This window comes from Eretmochelys imbricata, chromosome 2 (assembly GCF_965152235.1).
Source record: "Eretmochelys imbricata isolate rEreImb1 chromosome 2, rEreImb1.hap1, whole genome shotgun sequence".
Classification (NCBI taxonomy): Eukaryota; Metazoa; Chordata; order Testudines; family Cheloniidae; genus Eretmochelys; species Eretmochelys imbricata.
In genome coordinates, this window is record NC_135573.1 from 209,176,549 (window position 1) to 209,197,513 (window position 20,965).

A 20,965-nucleotide genomic window follows, 5' to 3' on the forward strand; every position below is an offset into this window, starting at 1 on the left:
GAAAATTAACTGTTGAAAGGGTACACATGGCTTTTCTCTTTTATTGACTGATGTTGAGTTTCAGTTGTCTGGATTTTGAGGCACAGCTGAAGTTTGCTACTTGAAACAGGTTCAAGTGGTAAGTAATGGCTATAAAATTAATGAGCTCTGATTTCACTAAGATAGCGGTGGTCAGTCTGAACATGAATGAGAACTGGGCTTTATGAATCTGCTTATGGACAATTGGGACTCAACAACTGATATTGGTTTCATATTTAGGATATGTTTAGGATTAATAAAGCTCTAAGATTGCAAACTGCTTTGAGCAGAGACCATGTCTTCATATGTATTTATAGAGTGCTTCTAACTGTGGGGCCTTGATCCTGATTGGGGCATCTGGGGGCTACTGCAATGCAACTAAATATAAAGCTAGCATTTAGTAGGGTTAGTTTACAAGCTATGGCTGATTGTAACATATAAAGCTGGCCACATCTCAGCTGCAGCACCATTTGCTTAAGCAGTAGTTGAATTTTATAGTGTATTGCCTTGTTGAAGTGTGCATTAGCAGAAATATATGACAGCATGTGTGTTGGTAATGCTGTAATACAAGACTGAGATGATATTAAACCTGTTTGCAGTTGTTTGGAATCTTGAAAAGCATTATTGTTTTGAAATAAAATGTCTTTGTTTTAGTTCAGAAATGAACTTCCGATGCTGCATTTGGTGTCATCAAAACATGGGGGAAATTGCCAAGTTAGTTTTCTTCAGGTTGTGATCAAACAGCTCAGACGTGTATGCCTTGGTGTTGTTTGTATTTAATGTTGGCCTGCAGTCAGTGCTGAAAAAGGGCTGGTGCCTTTTTTTTCCTGCCAGAAGAAAACTCTCTTTCAAGAAAGACAATGTTTTGAACTTTGAAAATAGTAGACTGAATAAATGCAGGACATCAAATTCTGGATACAAGAGTGGATAGGGCTGCTGTCAGGGGGCTCCTTTGCTGTGTGCTCCCTGCGAGCTGTTTTGGGTGGGCCATTGCTGTTCATTCCTAAAGGTGGTGTCATTTGGAGTCCCACAGCTTTCCATCTAGTCTCCTCTCTTGTTCCATGTTTATTTGGAAGAGTTGATGAGGATGCATGAGCTGTCCCTCAGCTCTGTATCCAGCTCAGCCTTTTTGCCAGTGCTGTCAAATGCTTAGCCAGTATCTGGGTGAGACAGGGGGCATGGATGAGTTAGCGGGTGGAGATGATACTTGCATTCTAAGGGAAGCATTCAGAAGACAGGCTGAGCCATTCTATCTGCCCTTCTGATGGAGGATTTGTCTGTTACTGATGTCGAATCCTCACTGGCTGTTACAGTGTAGCAGTAGTGACCAGAAATGAGGGGTGGTCCCTGTCTCTCCCCTCTTCTCCCTCTTCCCCCACACCTCCCAGTCTTCATCTGGCTAGAAAATTCTGACTGTTCCTTTCAGATGCTGCAAGCCTAGCTGCTGTGATTGTGGTGTTTGTCATCTCAAGACAGGAGTCCTGTAACATTGTAGCTGGGGCTACACATCTTAAATCAGTCCAGATACTGATACGGAATGCTGCATCCCTCTTCAACAGCATATCTCAGTGGGAGCATATGAGACCAGTGCTCCGTGACTTGCATTGTCGGCTTATTGATTTCAGGGTAGAGTTGAAGGGAATGATTTTGACCTACTATATAAGCCCCTAAGTGGCTTCGGACCTGCCTATTGAGAGATTACCTCTCCTTGTGCCATATTGACAAACTCACAATCAACATAGGACCTGCAGCCCATTTGTGTAACAGAGAAGCTGCCGGCAGGTCATTTACCGCAAGGGGCATTCAACTTCAAAACCCTACTCTTATCATTTCCCTCCTTGTTCTAAAATAACCCACATTTGTTGACCCCCAAGACATGTTACAGAATCCATCTCTTTACCCAGACTTTTGTGAGAGAGGGTCAATTTATGGGTGAATGTTTGGGGGTGAAAGGAGGGGAAGGGGTATGGTTTGGATCTGGTTTTATTGTGTTGATTATTTTCTTTGGCTTGGGGATGAATACCTGCTGGCTCTATTTTTGAACTGACTATATTTTAATTTTTGGCTACAGTGCCTAGACTTTAAGGATGTATGCCTTTTCAGATCTAGTATAACCTAATAAGTATTAACATCTGAAAGCTGTACTGAAGTATGTTTGTTTTATGAGACATGTGTATGCATTAGAATACACTGTTGTGATCCTGGGCAGTATATAGCGCAAAGAAACCATACCTTTTTAATGCTTGGTATGCATCTGAAACATTTTGTGTTATTTCATAAATTCTTGATCATGTATAAAATACTGTTGCAATACATGCTGCAAGGGGGCAGAACTAAGGTTGCTATGGGAACCAAACACTGAAAATCCTGAGTTTTGTGCAGTTACAGTCTGTTATATTTCTATTGTGGTTTTATGTTGTTTTTTAACGTTGAAAACTACTTATGAAAGAAATACAAGTATTTAAATACAGAAGACTCTAATTATACAAAAGAAATGCTGCCATCAAAGACCTTCATGCAAATGTGTCCACTGGAAAAATTTTCTAGTATTGTAGACACGGGTTGGGCTTGGGAGTGATATACCTTGCCCACCTAGTCTTCAGTGCCAAAAGAACACCAGTGAATAACTGGTTAACCATAAGACATGGAACCTTAAAGGGGAAGGTAGTGTGTTTAGCAGTTAAGACTATTGTTCAGCCTACCACAGCATGAGAGGGACAGAGTGACAGACACACTTGCCTGGAGAGCTGATGAGAAGACCATAACAAGACCTGCTGCTCTTGATTTGAAACCAAGAACTTACATGAAAACATGATATACTTAATATTTCTTTCATTCTAATGCAGGAAGCCATTTATTTCTGAGTGAGTTAACTGGTTTTATGTCTAACAGGTTATGATCAGTGGCCATCGCCCTCTTCTATACATCCTGTTTTAGTACCAATCTCTGATAAAATATTTGTACTGTGAGCATCCTGTCCAGCTGATCACACCTTCCCATTCTTGCAGTTGACTGGCATAGAGGTGTTTTGTTTATTTTTTTTAACTTAGCAGACTGAATTAAACAAAATTTAGGGTGTAACCTCCTGGTGTTAACAGGTTCAGTGCTCTCTATTTAACTCTTCTCTCTCATCCGCTCCCCTTTATCTCCACCAAGCCATTTTTATTTTTTTCACATCTGGGTAGTAGATAGTTTGTAGGTCAGAGTTTGGCAGGTACAAGTGGTGCCCCTTGATACGAGTTCTTCACCAGCCTTCCATTAAACAAGTACTTCATGTTAACTATGCAGAGTCTCATGAAATTTGAGCTGAGGATGAGTAAGTAGCATTTGTCCTGTATGATCACCTCATTTTTGCTCTATTGAGTTGGTGTATTGAAATGGGTTGCAAAGAACAGGAAACATTTTCACCCATCAGATTTTTTTTATCCTTTGTTCCCTTCCATCTGCGAAACATTATTATTTCCTATTTGCTTTGGCTGGAAGGAGCTTCTAGTGGGATTGAGATACCACTTATTTCCATCCTGATACCATTGAGATCAACAAAGGTGCTAGAATCCCCTTGTTGTACATGAGTGGGAGCTTCTGAAGTGTAGTTTTCTTCCTCACTTGCTCCACTGAAGCCTGGATTAGTTAACCTTCTGGTCACGCTGCAAGGGCCATCTTTTCTCCCAAGGATTTGGGAAGGAGGTGGTTGAAGAATACAGAGATGTGCTAGCTGTTGTGGTTTGGTGTTTAAATTGTGGGGCAATTCATTGGCTCTGAGAGGAGCAGCTTTATTACAGAAGGTGGGTTTAAAATGAACTTCAGTGGTCTGTTAGGGCTTCCAGAGCATGGGATGGCCACTGACTGTAGTTTTAATTAGTAAAAATAAGTAAATCTAGTCCAGTAGTACACTTCTTCTCACTCTAGCCCCTACTCATCTTTTAAGTTTATTTCATCCTCCCCCCCACCTCCCTTTCCTATTCTCACTACTTTCTTTGTATTTAAGCTATGTACTGACTTAATGAAATCACTGCAATAAGTTCTGATCTATATATTAATTAGAAAAATCCTGCTTACATTGCACGGAAAACACACAGGGCTGCGCAGTCATTGCTGTGTCATGTACAGTGTGTAGAAGTGATCTATATGCCGCTGAGATGCAAGCAGAAATATTTCCTTACGCATATGTAAGAAAGCTATGCGCTGGTTTGGTGTAGGGTTGCTCATAACAGTGCTGGGATTCTGTCATAAAGCTTTTTTCTTGAAGCATTTTGTTTGAGGGTTAGAAGGAGACAGTGTGGGAATTTGGCAAACAAATGTAGGAAGGATTAAGGCATGGGGGAGGGAGAGAGATCAGCAATGGGCCTACCTCCACCTTTTAAAAATTACGTATTTTCCACTCAATCCCCTCTTTATCTTTTTATTAAGCACAAAATATATAAAATCTTTAAGGTTGCAAAGTCAAAGCACTCAGAAGTTGGGAAATGTCAGAATTAAAGTTGCCTGTGCAATCTTAATTTGGCCGCTTGTGCATTATGATACAGTCTTTAATTCCATGATCACATGTTGCCCTTTTTTGCAGGACACCTGCCTCATTCAATGCAGAGGATGGATGGTAGTCAATTAATGAGCAGCTAGTCAATGTGTGGCCTGTGCCTTATTTACTGCACACTATTCAAACCCCAGAATTACTAATTTCCTCATTGACTTTTCTATGGCAGTCCTCACTGTATAGCTTCCTGGTGCTTCACAAATATTAATTTATTTTCATAACATCCTGTGAGGTCAGGGGTGTGTGGTATCCCTCTTTTACAGATAGGGATCTGAGGCAGAGAGAGATCAAGGTTAAAAGTATCCACTAATTTTGGGTGCTCAATCTGAGACTCTTAGGGCCAGGTCAGATGGCTTCCTCCATGCTGCTTGCCCCAGCAGGGAGGTGTTGAGGAGCACAGGAGAGAAAGTCTCTCTACTCTCAGTTCGGGTGCATGGACCTACCTGGCATGGCCTATAGCAGCCCAAAACTGCAAATGCAGGGAAAGTTCTGCTCTGCTCCAGACTGGAACATGCTCAGTGCAAATGGAATCTTTGAGGAATTTAGCTGCTAAAATCCACTTCCCTGTCTACACTTAAAAATCAGATCAACCTAGCTACGTCTCTCAGGACTGTGAAAAACTTAATGCCCTGAGCACTGTAGTTAGGTTGTCCTAATGCCTGGTGTAAATGCACCTCAGCTGCAGAACAATTCTTGTATTGCCTCTCGGAGAGATGAATTAATTACATAGACCGAAAAACCCCTTCTGTCAGTGTAAGAAGCATCAGCGGTTCTCAGACTTCATTGCACTGTGGCCCCCTTTGGACAACAAAAATTACTACATGACCTATAGTGGGGGTGGGGGGCTGAACCTGAGCCCAGCTGCCCAGGATGAAACCCTCGGCATCAGATTCAGCCGAGGGTAGCAGGCCTCAGGCTTTGGTTTCAGCAAGTCTAACACTGGCCCTGGTGACCCCATTTAAATGGGGTCATGACCCACTTTGGGGTCCTGACCCACTGTTTGAGAACCGCTGAATCTACATTATGGCACTACAGTGGTACAGTTGCAGTGGCTGTAGTGTGCACATGCCCTAAGTATTTACTGCGCATGTGTGAACTGGGGTTTTCTTTGTCTTACGACCCTGCTCTAAAGAATGAAGGCACGAGAGCTTTTCAAAGAAAAAGTTGCCAGAATTTGTAACATGGGCAAAATTATGCATTTTTCTCTAGTCTTGTTCTCAAACTGTTCTGGCTGAAGTCTTAAAATTTTTTTCCAGGCTAGTATCTGCCTCGTGTGTATAAAAATCAACATGAGGCAGACATGAGCATGGAAATCTTCAGCCCAAATGGATAAAGTTTGGCAAAGTTACAAACAACTGAAAACAGGGTCTTATAATGGGAAGTGTCAGAAAACCTTAATAATAGGCAGCACTGCCAGCCCCACCTATGTCATAGCAATAAACCCTCCCCACAAATAAATGTAACTTTTTTCCAAGCAAAGCTAAAATTAGTGAACAGATATTTACAGCATTATGCAGGGCACTCTGGTTTCTCCTAGTTTCAGTACATCTCCCAGTTCATCCACATTGCTGACTTTTTCTGCTGTAAGCTGTCAAAGGTGTTGAAGTCCAAAAGAATCCTACTCTCAGAAAGATTTTCTATTCCAGGGCAATCCTGGGCTATTTAATAATAATAATTTTTTAAAATGCTCTTTCATTTCCCTGGAAGTAACACTGTCATGGAAAGAGTATACTGGGGACACTTTCTACCTATGTGCTATCTCTGAAACTCATTTGACAGGCACCTTTGGTGGTTAAGGTTAGTGTGTTCCTCCCCTCCTTTAATGGGAAAGGAGCAACGCTGTCATACTTGCCCCACAAAGTGGGTTTGTTTTTCAGTGTCCAGGGTCTTTCCTACACTAGGAAAGAATATTGCATTGATAACACATTAACACAAAGCTAAACAGAGCATAGTACTTGGTGTAGACAACGAACATTTCTACACTAGGAGCACTATAGCAGCATTGTGGCGTAAACACTTGTTATAGCGACAGGAGGGGGTTTTCCATTGCTGTAGCAAATACACCCTCTCAAGAGGTGATAGCTAGTTTGAAGAATTCTTCCATCAGTCTAGCACTGTATGTGCTGGGGCTTAGGTCAGCTTAACTATGTCTCTCGGGTGTGAATTTTTCACACCTCTGAGTGACATAGCTAGGTTGATCTATGTTTTATGAATAGACTGGGCTGAGGACCGTTTATTTTAAAAACGTCAGCTGGTTTTGGCTGACCTGAGATGGACTAAACTGTTTTGTATTATGGGTAACTGGGAAACAAAATGGCAGATGAAATTCAACACTGATAAGTGCAAAGTACGGCACATGGGAAAACATGATCCCAACTACACGCATATAATGGTTTCTAAATTAGCTGTCACTGCTCACAAAAGAGACCTTGGGGTCACTGTGGGTAGTTCTCTGAGAACTTCAGCTCACCATGCAGCAGCACTCAAAAAGGGTAACAGTATGCTGGGAACTATTAGGAAAAGGGTAGAAAATAAGTCTGAAAATATCATAATACCACTATATAAATCCATGGTGCACCCACACCTTGAATACTCTGTCCAGTTCTGGTTGTGCCATCTCAAAAAGGATATAGTAGAACTGGAAAAGGTTCAGAGGAGCGCAATAAAAATGATCCAGGGTATGGAATAGGCTCCCTATGAGGAGAGACTAAAAAGATTAGGGCTGTTCAGCTTAGAAAAGAGCTGACTAAGGGATGATATGACCGAGATCTATAAAATCATGAATGGTGTGGGAAAAGTGCATAGAGAAGTGTTGTTTATCCTTCCCCACAATACAAAAAAACAGGGGTCACCCAAAGAAATTAATATGCAGCAGATTTAAAACAAAGAAGTACTTTTTCATGCAGTGCACAATTAACCTATGGAACTTGTTGCCATGGGATGTTAAGATGGGTAGAAGTATAACTGGGTTCAAAAAAGAACTAGATATGTTAACGGAGGATAAGTCCATCGGTGACTGTCAGCCAAGATCAGGGATGCAACCCCATGCCCAGGGTGACCCTAAACTTTGACTGCCAGAAGCTGGGAGAGCAAGATGGGGTAAATCCCTCTAACTGCCCTGTTCTGGACACTCCCCCTGACGCTCTGGTAATGGCCACTGTTGTTAGAGACAGGATCCTGGGTTAGATGGACCATTGGTCTGACCCAGTATGGCTGTTCTTATGTTCTTTATGTTAAATGCACATTTTATAACACAGTGTTACTTCCAAGAGTAGATGAGACTTGGTAAAGGGAGCTCCACGCCAGGCTCTGCCTCTTGTAGGGGGCAGAGGAGGAATGCTGTTGTAATTGCTCTGTTCCTCTTTTTGCCCCAAAACAATGAGAATGAGGAGGAAAGTGGGAATTAGTGGAGCTTAGTGGGAGAGGCTTGGTGTTAATTAGTGGGTCCCTCCAAGGGGGAAAGTTCCCTTTTAAAAATATATATATATATATCCAGCTAGCTATTAGTATTTAAAACACCATTTAGCAACTAGTGCAAATGCATTTCAACACCTTTCTATTGTGTCAGATGGCTGCTTTGTAACCTATGCTCCTGACCAAGTGAATTTCTTCCACTAATTTTCTAACAAGGTTACAACATAATTGGTTGATATGATTGTAAAGGCGTTAAACTCTCTAAAATAGGTGCTGAGTGGTATTTCAAACCCTGTTAGCTAGCTGTGTTTTAAAAAAGCACTTTTTGTCTTAAGGTTAGTCTACACTGCAAGGGCTTTGCCAGTATAGCTCTATTAGTACCGCTAATACTGGCAAAGCCTCAAGCATAGACTTGGCTTGTACTGGCAGAAAGAGCTAATTTGCCAGTGTAGTTAAACCACCTGCCTGATATAAGATATACCAGCAAAAGGAGACAAGGCTAATGCCATTCTGGGAGGTGATGTCAAAGTGTCGGCTGTGTGTACACTAGGGGGCTGTACTGACACAGCCATGTGGGCTTAGGCTCCAGAGTGTGGACACACCCTCAAACTTGGCAAGAGCATATTTGTAACTTCGTGCATAGTGCTGTCTCTGCATAATTGTATATCATGGATCTTGGGTTGTATAAGGCTTGATCTACATTTAAAAATGTAGTCAACGTAAGTGTGGCACCCAGGAGTGTGAAAAATCCACACCTCTGAACACCGGAGCTGTGCTAGCCTGAGTCCTATGTAGACACAGCTAGGCTGATGGAAGAATGCTTCTGTTGACCTAAGTACTGTTGCTCAGGGAGGTGGAGTTCCTACAGTGATGGAAAAACTCCTAGTGCCGTGTAGTCTGTCTCAGCGCTCTGGGGTTTACAGCGGCTCAGCTACGGTGCCATAACTATGCTGCTGTAGTGTCTGTAGTATAGACAAGGCCTAAGAGACTAACTTTAATGTAGGTGTCAGTCTCTAGTTTCATTCATGCAGTTTACAATGAGCAGAAGCCCATAACTGAATGCTTTTTCATTTCATACGGTCCCATGTATAATTCTCATATTTTTCCCCTTTGCAACTGTACAGAGCAATAGAAAAACTAAACGGATTCCAGCTTGAAAACTATTCCTTGAAAGTTGCATATATCCCAGATGAAATGGCAGCACAACCTCCCACACAACAGCATCCACAAGGGAGACGTGGATTTGGACAGAGGGGTCCTCCGAGGCAAGGGTCACCTGGTGCGGCCACAAGGCAGAAACCGCAGTCAGATGTTCCACTGAGGATGCTGGTTCCCACGCAGTTTGTAGGAGCCATTATCGGGAAAGAAGGAGCAACTATCAGAAATATCACAAAGCAGACACAGTCCAAGTAGGTTATTCTACAGAATTGTGTTATGGGCTTTAATTTTTCTTTTGGTTGTCTTTGTCTTTCTCCCTATACACCCAGCAAAAGCATGTGTTCTTTCCTTTCCCTCTCCCCCAAATGGAGTGGTGAATATATTTGTGGACTAGCCAAAAGTTCGGTCTATCCGGCACATTTTTCATCCTAAAAACTTACCCTGTTAATTCCCTCTTGTCTGATGTGTAAACTTAAATGTTCCCCTGGGATTGATTGCCACCTTCCATGTCTTCCAAGATATTTTTGAGAAAAGCTTGGTTTTACAAATAGAACACAGTACAACTTACTGTTTGGACAAGCATATGAAACTAGTTTGTCAAGTATGTATCATGTCTTGTCTCCTCTTTCTGGAACGCTTGGGCCAGATCTACATTTTAACAACACTTACACAGGAACCATCTTAGTGTAAATGCAGTTATACCAGCAATAAAGTCCTTTTGTCAGTGTAGCATGTTTCATTTGGGGAACTGGCATAAGCAGCAGCTGTACTAGAAGGGTATTTTTGGTATAACTATACCATTATAACTATACTGGCAAAACCTTTTGAAGTGTAGACTAGCTAAGTGACATCTCTGTTACATTTCTACTGCCTTGGAGGTGTCATTTTGGAGATTTGGTGTTTGTATTTTATGTTGAGACAGCCCCTGCAAGGGTGTTGCCTTGCCAAACTAAGATGGCAATTAGGGTTACTCTAAAAACATGCAATGCTTCATAATTGGCTTATGTGGTAAAAGGGCAAACTAAAAGAATTGTGTGTAACAAACAAATCAGCAAGTTGTGTTTAGGGGCCACATTTTGTCCTTCGTGTGTTTTTCTTCAGTTCTTTCACTTTGACAGATTTAATTTAATTCAAAGCTGTGAGAAACCAGCAGTACTAATAGAATGGTCTCCAATTACAGAAAGAAAAGGAGGACTTGTGGCACCTTAGAGACTAAACACATTTATTTGAGCATAAGCTTTCGTGAGCTACAGCTCACTTCATCGGATGGATTACGGAATGCATCCGATGAAGTGAGCTGTAGCTCACGAAAGCTTATGCTCAAATAAATGTGTTTAGTCTCTAAGGTGCCACAAGTCCTCCTTTTCTTTTTGCGGATACAGACTAACACAGCTGCTACTCTGAAACCTCCAATTACAGAGATGTTTTGCTTCTCAGGGTTCTAATTGTAAAGTTCTGTGTCTAGAACGCACCTTTGTTAAACAGTAGCTATCCAGTGACTGGAAGGGCTATAAGACAGTGATTCTGGAACTATGGTCCATGGACCATTGGTAGGTTGCAGAGCACACACTGGTGGTCTGGGGAACCAAGTCTTCAAGTAGTAATGCATCCCGCTAGCTATAGCCCTATCCAGGGTGCTCTCAAGACTGTTCTGTTTAACTAAACACAGGGTGTGGGGGTGTGTGTGTGAAAGAGAGAGAATTTGGGGCTTTCATGTCCGTCTGCCCTGCCCCTCTCCCCTGGGGTTTCTTGGGCTACGTCTACACTACCACTTATGTCGGTATAACTTATGTTGCTCGGGTGTGAAGAAGCCACCCCCCAAGTGACATAAGTTACACTGAACTAAGCATTGGTGTAGACAGTGCTATGTTGGCGGGAGAGTTTCTCCTGCTAATATAGCTACTGCTGCTTGTTGGGGATGAATTAATTAAGTCGATGGGAGAGCTCTCTCCCATCGGCTTATGAGCGGCTACACTAGAGAGCTTACAGTGGTGCAACTGCATCGGGGACAATATGTTGGTATTTTAACCTTGAGTGATGGGTTTTCTTGGGGTTGGGAAGGGAGATCGGCTGCAGATATGTATCATGTCAATGACTTAATGGGGGAAGTGTAGTTTCTAAAATTAGATGGGTGTTCTTACATGTCAGACCTCTGAATTTATTATTTAACCAGACTTTAATGGATAAATGCTTACATAGCCTAAAAATCTTGTTACTGTTTTTAATTAAGTGGATTTAAAATACTGAAGGTGGACTAAAAAGATTGGTTAATGGAGAGTGCTCTACACAACAAGAAACTAATTGTTGGGGGAGCCCTACGACTTCCAATTCTCAGACCAGCAAAGGCTTGGGAAGCATTGCCTACGACATGTTAAAGATTAAGGCTATGATTTTGGTGCAGAGGTCATGGTGTTCATGGTAATCATGCATTATAATAAAGCAGTAACAGCTCCTGTGGGTCTGGTTTTCCACTCTGGGCATTGTGACCGGGCCCATGTGATCGCAGTGCCATTCAAGTCTGGCACTTGCATCCCTCCATAGATGGAGATGGAAGGGTGGATGTGACAAGCCTTCGTGGTGCTCTGACCTAGTGCATAGAATTGTGACGCTCAGGGCTGGGCCTACCTCCCTGCTTTTTGGAACAGAAGCCACTGCTACAGGGTGAGTGTGGGGTGGGCTTTCTTTCTAAAGTGGGTTCACACACTCATGCATATTCTCATGCAGTGACCTTTTTGTGACTTGGGTTTTTCCCCTGAACCTCTGGTGTGTTTAAAAAAAAAAAAAAAAAGACGCATGACACATAAAAATTTGCATGATACAATCGCCAACTTACTCATGATCTCTGAAAAGGGCAGATGAGAGCAGAAGTACTGTCACTGGCTGTAAGCAGATACGACTTCAGAGGATGCTGTCTGCCCTTTTTGTCACTTTGGGAAGGCATACACAAGAGAAATGTCGGCTTCCTCTTCTTCTCCTGACAGTTGATTTTGTGGACTTTTCACAAAATGCTGCACTATGAGCCAAAATGAAATGTCCATATCCAGAAAGGGTTGATAACTTGGAGGGAGTTTAGAGAAAAGCAATACAAATGATTTAGGGGTTTGGAGGTATTGACTCATGGTTAGACTTCAGAAAACTGGAGCTTTGCATCAAGGTATTTGAAAGGTGCAAACACTCAGGACCCTATTGTCTCTCTGCAGGCCATCAGTAATTCTTAATTTTATTGAGTTACCTTTTGTGGTGCAGATGTTTAGGATGGTACAAAGATATAACTAGAAGAAATGGGATGACACTAAGAATAGAAACATTTAGAGTTGAAAACCAGGAAAATATTCCTGATGTGAACGTTAGTAGGATGTAAAATAGTCTTTTTACAGAAGTGCTGGAAACTAACAGGTGTTCCCTTTCTAATTTTGTGATAGGAAAGCTAGGTGGAATGCAACACATGCTTACTAATTGAGAAAGTAATTTTTTATTTTTATAAAAATCTCGCCAAAATGTGTTGCATAGAATCTGGTGAGGAAGGGAAAATCCACTTTCTAACGTGTGGAGCATCATCCAGCAAAACCAGAATGTGTATCTTTTAAAAAGGAAAATATTTAACGGAGTTTTGAGTTTTATGTGGTGTTAATACAGTAGTTCTCAAACTTTTTGTACTGGTGACCCCTTTCACATGCAAACCTCTGAGTGCGACACCCCTCCCCCCCCTTATAGATTAAAAACACTTTTTAATATTGTCAAGGTTCCTTCCCCACTCTGAACCCTAGGGTACAGATGTGGGGACCTGCATGAAAGACACCCTAATCGTATTCTTATCAGCTTAGGTTAAACGCTGCCACCACCAAAGTATTACACAAAGAACAGGGGAAGTGCCCACTTGGAAATGTCTCCCCCCAAAAAATATCCCCCCAAGCACTACACCCCCTTTCCTGGGGAAGGCTTGATAAAACCGATTTGCATAGGTGAACACAGACCCAAACCCTTGGATCTTAAGAACAATGAAAAAGCAATCAGGTTCTTCAAAGAGAATTTTAATTAAAGAAAAAGTAAAAGAATCACCTCTGTAAAATCAGGGTGCTAAATACCTTACAGGGTAATCAGATTCAAAACACAGAGAATTCCTCTAGGCAAAACCTTAAGTTACAAAAAGACACAAAAACAGGAATATACATTCCATTCAGCACAACTTATTTTATCAGCCATTTAAACAAAACAGAATCTAACGCATATCTAACTAGATTGCTTACTAACTCTTTACAGGAGTTGTGACCTGTATTCCTACTCTGGTCCCGGCAAAAGCATCACACAGACAGAGAGATCCTTTGTTTCTCTCTCCTCTGTCCCCCCCCGTCCCCCCCCCCCCCCCCAACTTTGAAAGTATCTTGTCTCCTCATTGGTCATTTTGGTCAGGTGCCAGTGAGGTTATCTTAGCTTCTTAACCCTTTACAGGTGAAAGGGTTTTTCCTCTGGCCAGGAGGGATTTACAGGTCTTTACCCTTCCCTTTATATTTATGACAAATATATTTAACACCATTTTAAATGCTGGATGCAAAGCAGGGTTTGGTGTGGAGGCTGACAGCAGCTTGCAACCCCCCATGTAATAACCTTGTGGCCCTCTGAGGGGTCCCGACCCCCAGTTTGAGAACCCCTGTGTTAATAACTATATTTGTATGTTTCACCAAATGAAACCTTGGTTTTGGTTTTAAAAAAATCCATATTAACTCAAAATAAAGTGGATCTATAATCTCAGTTCTCAATCCAAACTAGAATAAATGCTTACAGCTAATGTTTTTTCTTTCCTCAAGAATTGATATTCATCGTAAAGAAAATGCAGGTGCTGCTGAGAAACCAATTACTATCCACTCTACTCCTGAAGGCTGCTCGACAGCTTGTAAAATTATTATGGAGATCATGCAAAAGGAAGCTCAAGATACCAAATTGTAAGTAAAGGGTTTAAAGAAAGCAAAATTCCAAATCCTTTTCCAGTCCCATTAAAGAAGTACTCTTAGCTTTATCTGTCAACAGGTGAAGGTGAATCTTCTCCTGGATGTCTGGTAGCAGCATTTAACTTTTGGCTTAGAGAACTTTAATTTTATTTTCAGTGCCACCCTCTTTGTTTAGGGCTTATGTCAGTGTAGTTAAGACGGTGCAGTGTCTGTGTAGACACTGTGTTACTTACATTAGCTGTTGGCCCTGGCTCTCAGCTCCTCACACTGCCCCCCTTCACTCAGTGGAAGTGCTCCTGGTGAGGATGCACACCACTGACAGAAGGAGGGTAGTGTGGACATGAGCCACTGCAGTAATTACATGGAGCTGTAGTGTAGACATGCCTTCATTTTTAATCTGTTAGTAAATATTTATGGGTATAAGTTATTGCAGCAAACAGTTAAGATTTTTCATTCAAGTGATATTACATTTAAAACCTTGCCTTTTTCAATTGCTTTTTAATAGTTGGCCATTTGTCTGAATTCTGTAACTTCTATTACAGTACAGAAGAAATTCCCTTGAAGATATTAGCACATAACAATTTTGTTGGCCGTCTTATTGGAAAAGAAGGAAGAAACCTAAAGAAAATTGAACAGGACACAGATACTAAAATCACAATATCTCCGTAAGTGTTCAATTGCCTAAACCTCAAAGTGCTGTGCCTCAGAAATAGTTCCTTGGGTTTTGTAAACCTTACTAAGTTTTGTAAATTATGTAAAGGCTGGGGTACCAACCATTCAGACCCCCATCCACGCTGGGACTTAAATGGTTATTTTAGCTGAATTTAAACACTTCTCAACTTGTCTAAAAATAGGCAAGGGCTGGTCTAAAAATAGTATTCTAGACTAGGCAGAACTCTAGTTTAATCCATGTTTATAATATGCTGTCTTGAAACTGTTATATGCTGGACAGGCAAGCATGTTTTATAACTGGACTAGTTTTGAAGTATGTATAAAATGAGTTGAAATAACATGGTTAAATCTCCTATATCGGCTGGGGTTTGGAACAAGGTAAAAGAGAAAAGCAACTGAATAAATAAGAACAGTAGTATTTTAGGTAATAATTTTCTATTTGGGTCAGGTCCCTTTCTGCTTCAGCCTCTAGCAGCTAAACTGCAGTAGGGTAACCAACCTATTGTTCATTTAGACAAATGTCTAGGCAAGAGCGCTGCTTTCTGCTATTAGCTGGTCCTCACCCGTGGGTGGAAGTGACCGCTGCAACGAGCTGAAAAGTCTGAATACTGCTCTGTTATGGAGCTACATGTGGGCGAGAGGAGTGTGAACTTCTCCTCTTGAATAAAGTTTGGGGAAGTGAGAGCAATAAAGGAGTGGACACACCGAAGGAGGAGGGACAAGAGGGAAGTGAGTTAGGAAACTGGATGAAGGAGGGGGAAACAAGAAGTGTAATTAATACAAAAGGGAGAAAAATAAAGGGAAAGAGGAAAGTAAGAGAGTAAATAAGAATTTCTATAAAGAAGGAGAATCGGAAAACAGTCTTGGAGATGAAAGAAAGAACCTGATAGTTTTTTGTAACATGGGCAAAATGTTTGAGAGCAGGGAAAATTACCGGAAGGCAGAACAAAAAGATGCTTGTGACTGTTATAGACTCCTGCTGGAGACTCTCAGGATAGAACTGGGAGCAAAAGCCATTTTGCCCCGATTGAGTTGAGGGAAGTTGCTGTGGGGGCAAGGAGGTAGAGGACCCTGCCTGACACAACAGAGATGATCTCGCCTGCCAAGGTCTCCCCAGGGACTGGTGAGCTAGTGAGGGATGTTGCATTTATGATGTCTTATTGTTTTATATAATACTATACTCTCCTGTGCTTTATCTGTTAAGTAAAGAGCATAAAGTTGTTAGACTGGACTACTTCACAACTGCTGCGACTTGTCCCTTAGAGAGTTAAACTGTAAATTAGAAGGATCGCACATTTTGGGTGGAGTTCCAGGTGAGGGGTGTCTTTAAATACTGGAGAGTCTGAAGGGTCAGCGCTATGCCTCCGGGCTGGACAGCAGGTTCCAACACTCAGGTGGGGGTGCCAGATAAAAGGTCTGAGAGTAAGGCTAGGGACCTTTAGATTGGAGCAATGGCTGGACTTCATTCAAACTCCAGAGGCTTGAAACACCCTTGTGATCCAAAGCACAGGGGTTTGGATTCCCCGACAGCAGCCCTAGTGGGTGGCCAGGAAGGGGCAATTCTTCTTCAGGTAGTGTCCCTGTGAGCGCACCTGTGCGCTCTTCATCTGAAATTTTTGTCGTCAGTCTATGCTCCTGCACCCCAGACACCCCTGTGCCTGAAAAAAGGATTTATAGGGAGGAGCTGACCTGTCGCCACTCCAGTGACTTTTCAGCTGCCTGTGGTTAGAGACTGAGCATTGCAGTGTTGAGCCTCGCGGCTTGCTATGTCTTGCTTTCTTTATACCTTTTCTTTTAGTTCTTAATTTTTTTCTGTTATTAGCAAAAGTTTGTCCTTTGAGGGAATTTCTCCCCTTCCCTGCTCCTTGTTTGCCCTTTGGTCTCTAGGTTTTTTTCCCCAGGCCACATTCACAGCCTTGAGTGCAGGTTTATGCTCTGCAAAATCTGCTGCAGGTCTTTTTCGCTCAGCAACAGACATTCAAGCTGCCTTTGCTGCTTGGGAGAAACACACATTCCCTGTAAATGTACTGCTTCGGATTTAAAAACAGATCTAAAAAATGGAGGGAGGACAGACTTGAACTCCTATTTATGGAGGGCTCCCTGAGACCCATAAGAGCCGAGTTACCTCTGTACGTCTGTTCCACCGACCACCTCTGGTTCAGCAGTCCTTGGGAGTTGTGAGGCTCCCATTCCTTCTGATACTGCGACCACGGTACCAACTAAGGAGGCTATGTTGTATACTGAGAAAGCATCTAGAGCGGGACCAACGTCCCGGCACCTGTCTCAGTGCCTTCAAAAGCTGGAACCAAGGTAAAGTCTTTATCCGTACTATCTTCCATAGCCTGAAGTGAAAAGCATGCCATGCTTATTTTGGTGCAGTCTTCAGGACCGCCCAATATGTTTACTCCTGAGGAACCCTCTCCAGGGTCCCCAGTATCATCTAGGCTTCTAGTTCAAGGGAACCTCTGAATCCTCAAAGAACCTAAATCACTGTCATTGAGATGTCTTGAGAGAGACTCCTCTCCAGTACCAACTCACCTCATGGAGGCTACTCACTTTCTGTCCATTTCTTCAATGGTGACTCACCCTCCGACATTGACACTGTCCCCAAGCAGACTCTTTGAGGGTACCGAGGGATACTTCCAGCTGATACCATTACAGAATTCGCCATACCACCTCACCAGTGTCCCTGTCTAACCTTGGTAACAATGGAAGCGCATATCTCTTCTCGGAGCTTGGTACGGACCCAACAATCAGTACCTACACCACTGGCCCACTTTATGGATACAGAGGTCTGTCATGGTTCCTCCAACTTCCAACCTCCTTTCCTAAAGGTTCACACTGCAGAAGGAGCTCATAGCAGGAAGAATACCTGGTTATCATGTCAAGGACAAACTTGGGGTCCTGCCCCATTCCCTTATGCTTCATCACAGTTGGCTTACTGGAATCTGTGGACTGCTTATGGATACCCTTTCTACAGGGTGCCATCCCAAAAGACCTCACGTCAAAGATCTCAACCAATGCCTTAGGTCCTGTCACCCAGATACCTCCTGCAGAGCAGGAAGCAGTGGAAGAGGAAGAAGCACCTCCTTCCCACAAATCCTCCTCCTCATCAGATGAATCTGTTGTGCCTCGCCGCCATCTTACCCTGACGACTTCTGAGCTTTTCAAGAACTCCTAAAAAGTGAGGCAGACACCTTACAAATTCCATTAGAGGAGATTCAGGAAATCCACCGTTCTTTGGATGGATATCCTTCATTCACCTCCTCAGGGCAAGGATTGCCTTGCCCATCAATGAAGATTTGCTTACCCCAGCATGCACTGTACAGCAAACTCCAGCCACATGTAAACAAGCTGACAAAAATATGACATCCCTCCTAGATGCTCAGAGTACTTTTTTTCTCCCATCTACCTCCCAACTCTTTGGTGGTGGAGGCTGCCAACCAATGAAACAGGCAACTCCAGTTCCATTCAACACCATCTGATAAACAGCTGAAATGATGGGACCTTCTCGGCAGAACTACTCCTTGGCCTAGTTGCGATTCAGAGTGGCCAATTATCAAACACCGATAGCAAAGTGTGACTTCACAGTCTAGTCAAAATTTTCATTTTTACTGAACACCTGTCTCAGAAGCAGAGAGAACAATTTCAGGCCCTCATTACAGAGGGACAGGCAGTCGCCAAGGCATCTTTCCAGGCCTCGCTAGATGCCACTGACACAGCTGCATGTTTTATGGCTATGCGAGTAGTCATGTGCTGAGCTTCCTGGCTGCAGTCTTCTGGCCTCCCCCAGAAAATACAAAATATGGTCAAGCACCTTCTTTTCAAAAGCCCCAAGTTGGTTAGTGATGCCATGGATGGGTCCCTCCATACATTCAGAGCCTCCCTGATGACACTATGATCTTTGAGCATCTATAAATCTGTGATGAAAAGAAAATAGAGCAGGTCACAGACAACTCACTTCACTACCACCCCACGAGACTGGCTGAACTCCATGACAAAGCCTAGATTCCCTAAGAAACAGCCCTCTCCCAGCCAGTAATGTCTTCAAAATGTCTGTTTTGACCCGTTGGTCAAGGATCACAAACTACCTCTCACTTTGGCTCCTAGGTTGCATTTGTTCCCTTCCTACCCTTATGGGGGATCATCTCTTCCATTTCCTACATTCCTGGAAGTTCATTACTTCAGACAGATTCTGGAAGTGATTTCTATGGGCTATTCCATTCAGTTCAACTCCTTACCACCTCCTCTCCCCCATCCATCTTCAGGGAACCCACTCACAAAGATCTCTTATGAAAGGTACAGTTCCTTTTAGCTGGGCATGATCAAATCTGTCCCATGGGATGTCATTGGGAAAGGGTTCTAATCTGAGTATTTCCTTGTCCTGAAGACAGTGGGTGGAGACCAATTCTGGATCTCAGGACCTTAAACACATTAATCTGCTCCCAGTGGTTCAGAATGGTGACCCTAGCAACAATAATTCCCTCTCTGGATCCAGGAGGTTGGCTTGTTTCCCTTGACCTCCAGGATGCTTATTTTCATGTCATTCATCTCTTGCACAAACCATTCCTACATTATATGGTGGGCAGGGGCCAGTACCAGTGTCACATCCTGCCCTTCGGCCTCTGAACCACCTCAAGGGTCTTAACCAAAGTTCTCTCAATTGCAGCTGCCTATCTTCTCCAGATGAGCATCATCATCTTTCCTTACCTGGATAATTGGTTCCTGAAAAGACAAAGCACAAAGCTAGCAACCAGCAAATCTCCATCTCTGTTTCGCTCTCTGGATCTCTGTCTGAATATGGAGAAGTCTTCTCCAACACCCACACAACATGTAGACTTCATCAGGGACACTCTGGACTCTTCTTTCTCCAGACCATACTTTCTCAGGGACAGATTTACCACAATGTCCAAACTTGTTTCAACAATACAACATAGCCCACAAACCACTGCAAGGGTTTGCCTACAACTTGTGGGCTGTATGGCAGCCTGTATGTTCATAACTCCCTTAGCAAGACTTCACTCTTGATATCTTCAAGCCTGTTTGAGAACTGTCTACACCACCAACAGACACAGTCTGTCCAAGTGGGTGTCTGTACCTCAGAGTCCTTGTTTCTCTGATTTGGTGAAAGGACCCACAAAAGCTGTGAATGGAAGTTCAATTTATGCAGCTTCCTCCCACGATTATCAATACAGGCTCCTCCCTCATAGGTTGGGGTGCACTTCCAAAACTTCACAGGTCGGGGCAAATGGACCCCTCAGGAGCTGATCCTCTGTATCAACATACTGGAGCTCAGAGCAGTCCGTTACACTTGCCAACAGTTCCTACCACACATCAAAGACCTCCCAATCAGAATAATGCTGGGCAACAGAGCAACAATGTATTGTATCAATTGGCAAAGAGAAGCAGGTTCCTTGTCCTTATGCACTGAATCCATAAAACTATGGAACTGGTGAATATCACACTGCATACAGATCTTAACAGTTTATCTATTGGGACTACAGACCACAGTGGTGGATTCCCTCAGCCGACGCTTCAGCATCAGCCATGAACGGGAACTGAACAGTGAACTGTTCCAAGAGAGAGATACCTTACCTGGGGACATCCACAGGTAGATCTCTTCAAAATTCCATCCAAGGTGAAGTGCAGACAGTTGTGTTCAAGGGGAGGGTGTGGCCACAGCTCATGGGAGAGGCCCTAGCCATTACCTGGCTTTGAGTTCTGATATATGCTTATCTCCCAGTCCCTCTACTGTTCAAATTCCTAAACAATGTGAGACAAGAGATGCTAGTAGTCATCCTCATAGGCAGGAGCAGCAGGTCTGTATAATTTTTGGTGCTGCCCAGAATGGGTCTAAGTCTCTTTCTCTCTCCGCCCACTCCCTCCCCGCCCCCCATTGAAGGCGATATATATTTTTTTAAATAATGTAAAAATGGACTGGAAACAGTAAGCATTTAACCGTTTCCCTTTATTGCACAATATGATTATCGTAAGAAATGTATTTAACTAAGAATATTAACTTTATTAATACTCTTTTGAATACTGAAACAACCAAGCACTCTTGGATCAATAACCCTCAAAAGCAAATATTTCTAAAATTAAAATAGCCCCTTCTTTTGCGATGTTCTTCAGGAGGCAGCAAATACTTTTTGTCATTGTTTGGTTCTTGAATGGAGGCATCCAGGAGACTTGCAATGTCCAATTCAGAGGCAGAGTTATGAAT

General features: G+C 42.8%; 1 protein-coding gene across 3 annotated transcripts in view; it reads left to right on the forward strand.

The window, feature by feature from the left end:
* IGF2BP3 (insulin like growth factor 2 mRNA binding protein 3) overlaps positions 1–20,965 on the forward strand; it is a 162,862-nt gene that overhangs the window by 92,459 nt on the left and 49,438 nt on the right. For 2 of the 3 annotated variants that reach the window (XM_077809345.1, XM_077809346.1), the window contains exons 6-8: positions 9,091–9,375; positions 13,930–14,064; positions 14,613–14,735. In XM_077809345.1, coding sequence (XP_077665471.1) covers positions 9,091–9,375; positions 13,930–14,064; positions 14,613–14,735 — 543 coding nt within the window. The remainder of the gene's footprint in view (positions 1–9,090; positions 9,376–13,929; positions 14,065–14,612; positions 14,736–20,965) is intronic. The other variant, XM_077809347.1, reaches the window with a different exon arrangement.